The following is a 9,206-nucleotide window of genomic DNA, read 5'->3' as shown; positions in this document are numbered from 1 at the left end:
ATTCTAATAATTATCAACTTCTTCTCCGACGAATCTCTATTGATGAAAGTCGATGGTCATAATTCATTTTTCTAACAAATTTTTACAAAGATTCTTTGTTTTTTTTGTTAATTAAATGTTTTAAATATCTTCCATATATTTGATATTTTCATTAACTACATAAAATCTTTATATATCTCAGTTAAGTTTATTGTTTGATTTTGTGACAAACTTTAACTTAATTATTATTTTGTAATGTTTCGAGTCATGAAGAATTGAAAACAACTTAAATCTATAATAAATATTAGTATTTTCAATTAGATTTTAATAAAAAAATTATTATTGAAGGTATTAAACTTTGTTTTTAATTAAGTTTTTCTTACTGATTGAATTACACAATAATTTGATTCTATTATCTTCAGTAAAACATCACAAACTTAGACAATAAGTAAAATAAAATGCTTAAACATATTAACTCAAGTTTGCGGTATTCTATTAGATCACATAACCAAATGGTAACGCCACAATTTACGATAAAGACTAAATTTAAAAATTTAAAGATTTTTTACATTCGGTAGAATTTTTTTTTTGATAAAAGTTATTAAAAATATTTAAATTTATAAAAGACTTAAAATTTAATTAAATCATTTTATATATATATATAAATAAGATGCAAAATGATAATTATCAAATGATAAAAATCTTGTTTAAAAAACCATAAAATGTTATAGTATTCAAAAAGAATAATTTTTTTTCATAGGGACTTAATTATATATTTAGAAAGTATTAGATAGCATATTGTAAGGCATTTCCCATGTAAATGCATTCTCAATTTTCTTTGTTGAAATTGTTTGTATTTCAAGCTCATCACACAATGGGTTAATATATTACGCTGACCTTAAATTAAAAGTCCAGAATGAACAAAGTCTTCATTATTTTGTTTTTTGTCGAATTCACATAATCGTTATTTACTATAAAACATGGTTCCATTCTTTGTCTCAATTATCCATTTAAATTTAACAGTTATAATTTAAATTTCATTTTAAACTATTTTGTCACTATATTACTATTTGAGGTAAACGTAGGCTTTACAGTACTAGGGATTTAACCAAGTTACTTAAAAATATTGAGTTTGACTTGTCCTCAATATTTTCCTTAATTTAATAATTTACTATTTAACAAATATATTTATACCAAAAATAAAACCAAGATAAAATACAATTTTGAAAAATTAGCATAGCATAAGGGTAAAAGATAAAATTATCACAAGTTAAAATAAAAAGAATTATCTGAGAAGGATAATTATTAAGATATTTTTTATAAGATCAATAAATTAATTACTAATTTAGTTGACTATTTTTTAAATTAATTTGACCAACACAAGATTATTTAGGAAGTTTTTCAACTCTTATTTCACTAGTTTTTGGCTTATAATATTGAAGTAGATTCTGGCGGAAGTAACTAGTAATTATTTCATTTTCTTTCATTATTATATATTCCTCATATTTTAATCTATTTTTTACTATTTAAATTTATTTTTACTATTATTACCTAAAATTATAATTACATAATAATATAGTAAATGTTATATAATTATACATTTTCATATAATTTTGTATTTATAAACTACTAAATGTGACAAATGATTATAATTAATATAATAAGTTGAGTTATTACCTTGAATTGTAACCTTGTAAGTTAGAAGCTTTGTTCGTTACAAATCAGAGCATAAACTAATTTTGTTAAAAATCAATTTTAATATTTGCTCTAAAAGTTACAAGTGACTGAAAATATAAGTCATGAATTATGAACTTCAACCCTAGAAGGTATCTGGATTTCACTTATTTATACAACTGCGTCCAATTTCAACCTCCATAATTTGATAGTTAAATTGATTTAACATGTAATAAACCAAATTCAAACAATTCTGAACCACTATTTATGCTTACACAGAAACTGTATATAATATTATATGCAGTAGTGACATCAAATGCCACAGTAAATTTCATGGTTATACATGAGTCGAACTAAATTTTGGGTTATTTAATTTCAACATCAAAAGACGAAGGCATGAAGTATTGCTATTGGTAAGTAAAAGTGGAAAAATCGAGAAGAACAAAAACCAATACAAATGCAGAAATAAACCTCTTGCTAAGCAACAACCAGATAGAACAAATAAATAAGAGTATAAAGTGCATGACAAACAGGATTGCAAATTGAAACAAGCTTCCATATATTATAATATATAATTGCATCTGGAAAGGACGTTCACACAGTGCACAAAGATGAAGTCACTGTTAATTTAGATTATACATTATGGCCTCTTCACAAGCAGCCATGTCTGTGCCAATACAATAATGATTTTATGTAGTACCCTTTATTTTTAATTTTATATTAAAAATTACATTTAATGTTGTAGTAAAAAAAAATATCTCTTGGTTTGGCTTTTTGTTTTATTTTGAAAGGTTTGACTGAATTTTGTATCCATTTTGTACCGTACGGTACCTTACGGTCTCTCACGCATCCAAAATTGAACGATTTTCCGAGTCCAACTCTTCCAAAGATCGGTATATCATATGGTCCCTCGACTCCGTGATTCGAACGATTCTATCCAGGTTGACCACCCATACTGGCCGACCGACATTATGGTCAGATTACAAACGATAATAGCTCATTAAAGTCCCTAATAGAGATTAAGGCGTGATTGGACCGCCATTAAGCCGACAAAAGATAAAAGCCCATTACAACCCCTATAAATGAGAGTCCCAGGTATGATTTCGGGACAGGTTGCATATGATGTACTATATACATGTATTACTTACCGCTCGGTTACATTACTAACTTGGTCGTCCGGCCTTCAATGAATCCGTCTATCCCTCAACGTGTCCGTCCAGTCATCAAGAACCGTTCGGTCTCGAAACCATCTCGGAGTGTTTTAAGGGGTCTTCAACGTTCGTTCAGCTCCCAATGGTAGCCCGCTTTGAGCAAAGCCTGCCCGGTCTTCATCCTACAGCACGTTGAGCAGTGTTCGTCCGTCCGGTCTCTAGCATTCACCCAGTCTTCAATACAATTAGGAGTGTTTTAGTAGGATCACACCAAACCCGACCGAAAGATATTTAAATTTCTTGGAGGAGACAGTACGTTTTATTTTATTCATATCCAAAACTGTTGAAGTTTGTCATGGGTGTGTTCAGCTAAAGCTATTACTGCCAAATAATGTTTTTCGTAAATTACATGTAATAATTTGTTTCCATTGACCTATGAACAATAAATAAAAGATAGGCTGTGTAGTACACTGTACACATGCATATGCCTAGCAATAAATAATTCTGTGTAGTTTAATTCTTCATAAACATCACCTTTCCTTTTTGTAGTTTTAACTTTTTAAGGATCTTTAGCATAAGAAGAAATCGAACAAAGTGAAGATAATTTCAATCACGTAGTTGACACCGAAAATTTCACTGTTGCCAAAAAATGATAATACTTATATTAATTACCTTATCTTCTAGCTATAGTAACCTTTTTACAAAAAAAAAAACAGCTTATTCTTGAATATTAGTACAATTTTTCTTCACTATCTACTTTACCAAAATTGCGAAGTATTTAATTGTGAATCGGTGGTTTTCTGGATGCTGGAGTGTAATCCACTGAGAACACATCACCACCAACGTTAACATCCTCATCTTTTGGCTTAAATACCTCGGCATGCGATTCCTTACTATGTTGAACATTACTGGCATCCCCACTAGTTATATTGGTTTTTTCTTTCAACGTTCGTGCTGCATACACAAAAAAAATAAAAAATGAAAAGAACAGATTAATAAAAAATCTTGAAAGAAATTAACAGGATACTGAAACATGGGAATATTTAATTTCGAATCCAACGTTCTGACAGTTTGTGACGAAAGAAGTACCTAATGTTTGGGTGGAGAAGAGGCAGAGGATGACGAAAGCCACTAATAGAATGCGCTTGTTCTGTGAAACAGCCATCTTAAGGAAAACTATTAGACTTGTTGTGTGCTCCATTATTTCTTAATTGACTCTTTATCTGAATGTGCTCTACCTATGCTTGTTCCACTCTTATTTATAGACGCAAGATTGACACATGCCACTGAGATGATTAGGTACGTATCCATAGACAACAATGGTAATTTTTACATGAGGCTAATGGTCTACGAGGGTGTCACATCAACACTGTCTGGATTGAAATAGATGGCTATGTGCTTTGTTGGGGAAAATATTTAAACGAGAAAAACAGAAATCAACCATCTACATGTGAAGCTCAAACTGTATACTGCATACGTGTATTTCATGCCCTTCTTCTGATTCCTATACATCTATATATTAATATTGTTCCCCAACTGTTCCATGCATATTGGTTAGTGATAGCTTTTGTCCCTAAATCTGGAACAAAAGTTAGGGGTTTTATCTTTTCAACCGGTGTTCTGTCACATGCGAGAAACTCCCATATAGGACTCTTGTCTCTGTCTACGGATTCAATTAAGTGTAAGCAAACTAATTAAAGATTCTTTTCACATAAATGTGCATGCAGAGTTTAGTAGTATCTATATGCTGATGTTCTAGAGTAATAGTATTACTACAGAGAAATGATAGATGATGAAGATTCTTTTTTGGTTTCTGAAATTTACATGTGAACTAGTTGATGGAAATTTGAAGTTACGTTCAAGAACTGATAACCAGTTGAAAATATGACATACATCCAGACCACAAGAAGAAAATGACATTCATGATTCATGACGATGGCTTGCTACGGTTTAGGAGAAAAATATGTGAAAAATTTGGAGTTGGGCCATTGGCTCTGTGTGGCAGAATGTGCAGACAAGATAACACCTTCAAGCCTGCAACATTGATGCGGGGCCATATGTCAGGCCTGCAACCTGTTTACCCTGCCAATCTGAGGCATCGTACCTCACCTTGTCAAACCCTTAATTTTCAATGTGAAAAGATTTAGTGAAACATTAGAGGTATGCTATCAGTTGCCAACATTTTGGCCTTCCTAATCAACAATTTCTCCCTCTTTTATTGATTAATAATTGAATGATTTACTCTTTATATATGTGTCCTTTGTCAATCAATCTCTACGGCAAGGGGCCCTTGTGGAAATTGTTATTAGTTATTTAATTAATTAATTGTAAGTAATCATTCAAATCATTAATATCACACACATAGTTGAAACGGGGGTATGTATTTTCCTGCTAATAATTCCAGCCCATGATAAAGTAACAAGAAAAACATTAAATATGCGTTTCTCTCCCCTGTAGAAGTAGTTAATTAACTAATAAATTCGGGGGCTAGTGTCAATCATTCAGTTTCTAGGGTGATGAATGCGATGCCAAGTTTCATTTAGTTATTGATTGCTTAGTCAGTCACAGATAATAATGGTGGTTTTGTTTGTTGTGGGTGTTTTCTTGCACTCAAGTTAGATTGCCTGTACAGAAGATTTGATTAATTAATCATGGAAGATACAAAGCATTAATGAATGGAGGGAGAAAAGGCGACATTGGCGAGACTAAGATCACTGTCAGATAAGACATTGGACAACGTTTTTCTTCTTTGGAAGAGTAAGACAATGGACAGTGTTCGTATATATCACATGGGACGAGTCCAGCGATTATCTACTTGGTAGGCCTGCCTTGTCGCTTGCAAATTGCACATGGACCCACCATCATTTAGAGGGCTAATAAAAGCTGTGTCATCATCCACACAATACACAAGAAGAAGAATAACCCAGACCAAGTAGCCACGCTATTGCGATGTGCAAGTTTCACCATACACTTTTGGTTCCTTTGCCCAAACTATTACCGAAAAATAACAACCCAGAACTTCACCTTTGCTGCTGAATAATTTCGTTATTCAGTTTCAAACTAATGCCATTACTATACTCAATATCATCACGTCGATGGCTTCTACTTTCTTCTCCCTTTTATCAATTTTGGGAGCCTATAGAACAAATAATCTTATACACAACACTTGTCAATACTATCAAGTACGCTAACATCAAATTTAAATCTAAACTATCAACTTAAAGGAGTGTTATAACTGAACTAAATTGATATTGAACTGAATTTAATCACAGAAGAAATTGAATTGCTTAATATAAAATTGAAACCTCTTATTATGATAGAGATTGTGATTGGCGCAATTTTATACCGTATTTTTCTATTTTATCATTTAAAACATTGGTACTTTGGAAGGTTACATGCTTCTTATGGACGATATATTTTATCATTTAAAACATTGGTACTTTGGAAGCTTACATGCTTCCTAGGGATGATGTAGTCCAACATAAATACATTTCGTTATGTTCTACATATACCTTGTGTTTCATGCAAAAGCATTGATGCTTTATTTTTTAGTGCTCCTTAGATTAAGAAAAATTGGACCTACTTGCAAAGCACTTTTTTTTTATGTATTTACTGTAGATTCGTTCATGTGTAGTTTATTCAAAGTCCAGCCAGTTTATTGGTTAAATTGTTGCGGTTAGCTTTGATAATTTTTTTCTATTTTGATGATATGGCACATGTGCAGTTGTGGAATTCAAAAACCTATATAGATTGACCTTTCTATTGGAATGGTAAATAATAATTTTCGGTTAGAAATTTTTCTAAAAAATCTATGCATAAATTTATGACGTTGATAATCAACCTGATAAATCTTCTTTCAATAATTAAGTTCTATGACATCCTTTTATGGCTAATTAAAAGTAAATACAAATAGTGCTGCAATTAGGATGGGCAAAGATAGTTCACTTATATTGTAGTGCAGTTTAGTGAACTATTTTTCAGTTAACTATAGTGCAATACAGTTAACTATAGTGCAGTTTGATGCAAAGTTTAATGCAAAAAAATGGAGTTACAGGGTCTCTTAAAAAAATTTCTAAGCTCTTTGATTCAAGAAAATCTAATAATTCTGATCAGATTTCGCCAATATTTTTATAACTTTCAGAAGGAAGAAACTGGTTCCAAAATAAAAAAATCCTATCTAAAATTCATTTATTAATAAAATCTAAACATAAATTTTGTGTTTCTGCATTGTACACAACAACAATAATTATGCTTTTAAGGGTAAAACCTAAAAGGAATACCAAGATACCCTTCCTTCAATGAAGTCCTGAGTGCCAATGTTAACCACTATACATCCAATTGCTTTAACAGAGTTGAGGCAAAGTGTGTGATTTTCGTTCCTTTCCCATGGATTGAGTATTCTTTTCGTATTGATCCCACATTCATCAATGGTCCTTGGAACTGCCACATTAATGATAAGCTTGCTACAACATGTAACTCGCTTTTAAAGCAAAATTTTCATGAACAATTAAATTGGTAAAGCAGGTGAGAATATGTGCAGTACCATCATCAGGTTCTGACGCAACATAAAACATTAGTTCAAAGTAATTTTCTTTCTTTTTTACCATTTTAGTGATATTGAATAGATTTAAGATTGGAAACCATGAAAACAGATGGATCGAGATAAAAAAAATAAAAGAGAATAAGGAGATGCATAGTGCAGATACAAAATCCAAAAAGAAGCCACAAGATCCATCACCCTGAAAACATGATTAGCAAATGAAAATGACAAAATAAAACTCACCCTATAAGGAACAATTCACCTTAAGATCCACCACCTTCAACCTTGACATCTTCGAAAGCCAAATCAGCAATCACAAGCCTTCCACTCTCCCTCCTCATGCTCATGAGCTACACAAAGACACATTATTGAGTGACTCCACAAAATCACAATGAAACAAAATAAAGATAATTAAAAGTTTTCAGTGGAAATAATATTGATTAGCAATTATGGTGGTAATCTAAAAGTCTTAACAAGAAAACAGCTAACATTATATAATGACATTGCGAGTATATATGATCATGATAAAAGAAATCGCGTTGTTGTGTTTATTACGTTAATTCTGAAATGGCTTGGTTATTTAGTGGCACACATCCAACAAAGAAGCATTCACACCCAAATATGATCATACAAACATCAATTAATCAAAATGGGAAAAATAATCAAGACACAAACTAAAAGAGCTTCCTCATCTTCCTTTTTTCACCCTTATTAACTATATAGGAACGAATCCGACTTATTGAGTGTTACCCTTTTAACACAGTTTCACTAGCTTAATGACAAAACATAGTCTATAGTCGAAAGCAAAAGGGCCAGAGGAAAGGATAATATATGTAATCATAAGTAGTAATTATTAAAAGCGTTACGTTCTCTTCTGTCAGAGGCAATCCCAAAAGCATAATCTTTCTTTTTATGTGATCTCGTAAAAACATCCATAAGCCTAACTTGTTAGATTGAAACAAGAATTTGGACTTTTAAAGACTTTTGATTTTAATTGTTAAAGAATGTGAGATTTTGGAATGTACCACAACAATAATGTTAATTTCTAATATTATTCAAGAAACAACTCCAAGCCCTCTTTCCATCAAAGTGAGTAAAAACAATTACAGCCATATTGGAGATCAATAATGTAGTTTAACATTTATATTTAAGTTAAAACTATTTTAAACATTTCTTTTTAAAGTTTTTTTACATCTGAAATACGGATTCGAGACTCAACATCAAACTAAATACACATATTTTATGGAATCAATATTTTTCAATTGAACCATATCACAAAACGAAAATTATTTCCTGCTTGTTGAAAGTGCCCTTAGAAGCCAAGTCGATCTTGTATATTTTATACATGTATTTGTTCATATAGAGAGTGAACATAGGTAAATATGTTTCTTAATCAAGATTAGTTATTACAATATGTAATAGCAAACAGTAGCATTGTAGTAGAATAATTGTGTGCCTAATGTTAAACTAGCATAGTAGAAGACATCAAATTTATCATTAGTGTTTCTGTCAAATACAAATTGATGAGGAACAAATAGTACTGCAAATATTACTAAAGTAATGTTAGAGTAACCTACAACAAGACAAATGATAAGAAACTATATTTTAAATCAGGACAATACCACCAAGGCAAACATATAAATAAAACCTAAAACAGAAAAGTCCATAATTAGCATACATGATTACTTTCTCATGGGCATATCAACAAACATTTAGAGATCACAAGTTTGAGAAAACCTAACCCAATTGCAAATGATGAGTCAAAAGTGCTAGCAAGAATAGAAAGCTTGAAGGTTTGTCGAGTAGTGGAAGGAACACCCCATCTTGAATCTGAAAAAGGTAGAACATTGCTCCAACAAAAA

General features: G+C 31.2%; 1 protein-coding gene across 1 annotated transcript; it reads right to left on the bottom strand.

Annotated features, from left to right (window-relative positions):
- Positions 1-3,443: 3,443 nt before the first annotated feature.
- LOC108331423 (uncharacterized) lies at positions 3,444-4,052 on the bottom strand. Its single transcript, XM_017566088.2, has 2 exons — positions 3,894-4,052; positions 3,444-3,758 (listed from the first exon to the last, which is right to left on the bottom strand). The coding sequence occupies exons 1-2, from the start codon at positions 4,003-4,005 to the stop codon at positions 3,583-3,585; spliced, it is 288 nt and encodes a 95-aa protein (XP_017421577.1). The 5' UTR covers positions 4,006-4,052; the 3' UTR covers positions 3,444-3,582.
- Between the last annotated feature and the right edge of the window lie 5,154 nt (positions 4,053-9,206).

Source organism: Vigna angularis, chromosome 4, assembly GCF_016808095.1.
Source record: "Vigna angularis cultivar LongXiaoDou No.4 chromosome 4, ASM1680809v1, whole genome shotgun sequence".
Classification (NCBI taxonomy): domain Eukaryota; kingdom Viridiplantae; phylum Streptophyta; class Magnoliopsida; order Fabales; family Fabaceae; genus Vigna; species Vigna angularis.
Note: the sequence above shows the minus strand (reverse complement) of the source record. Positions and strands in the feature narration are given on the sequence as shown.

Coding starts and splice junctions, on each gene's coding strand:
- LOC108331423 (XM_017566088.2), bottom strand. CDS start 4,005: ATGGAGCACACAACAAGTCTAATAGTTTTCCTTAAGATGGCTGTTTCA. Junction 3,759..3,893: donor CTTCTCCACCCAAACATTAG/GTACTTCTTTCG, acceptor TTGTGTATGCAG/CACGAACGTTGAAAGAAAAA.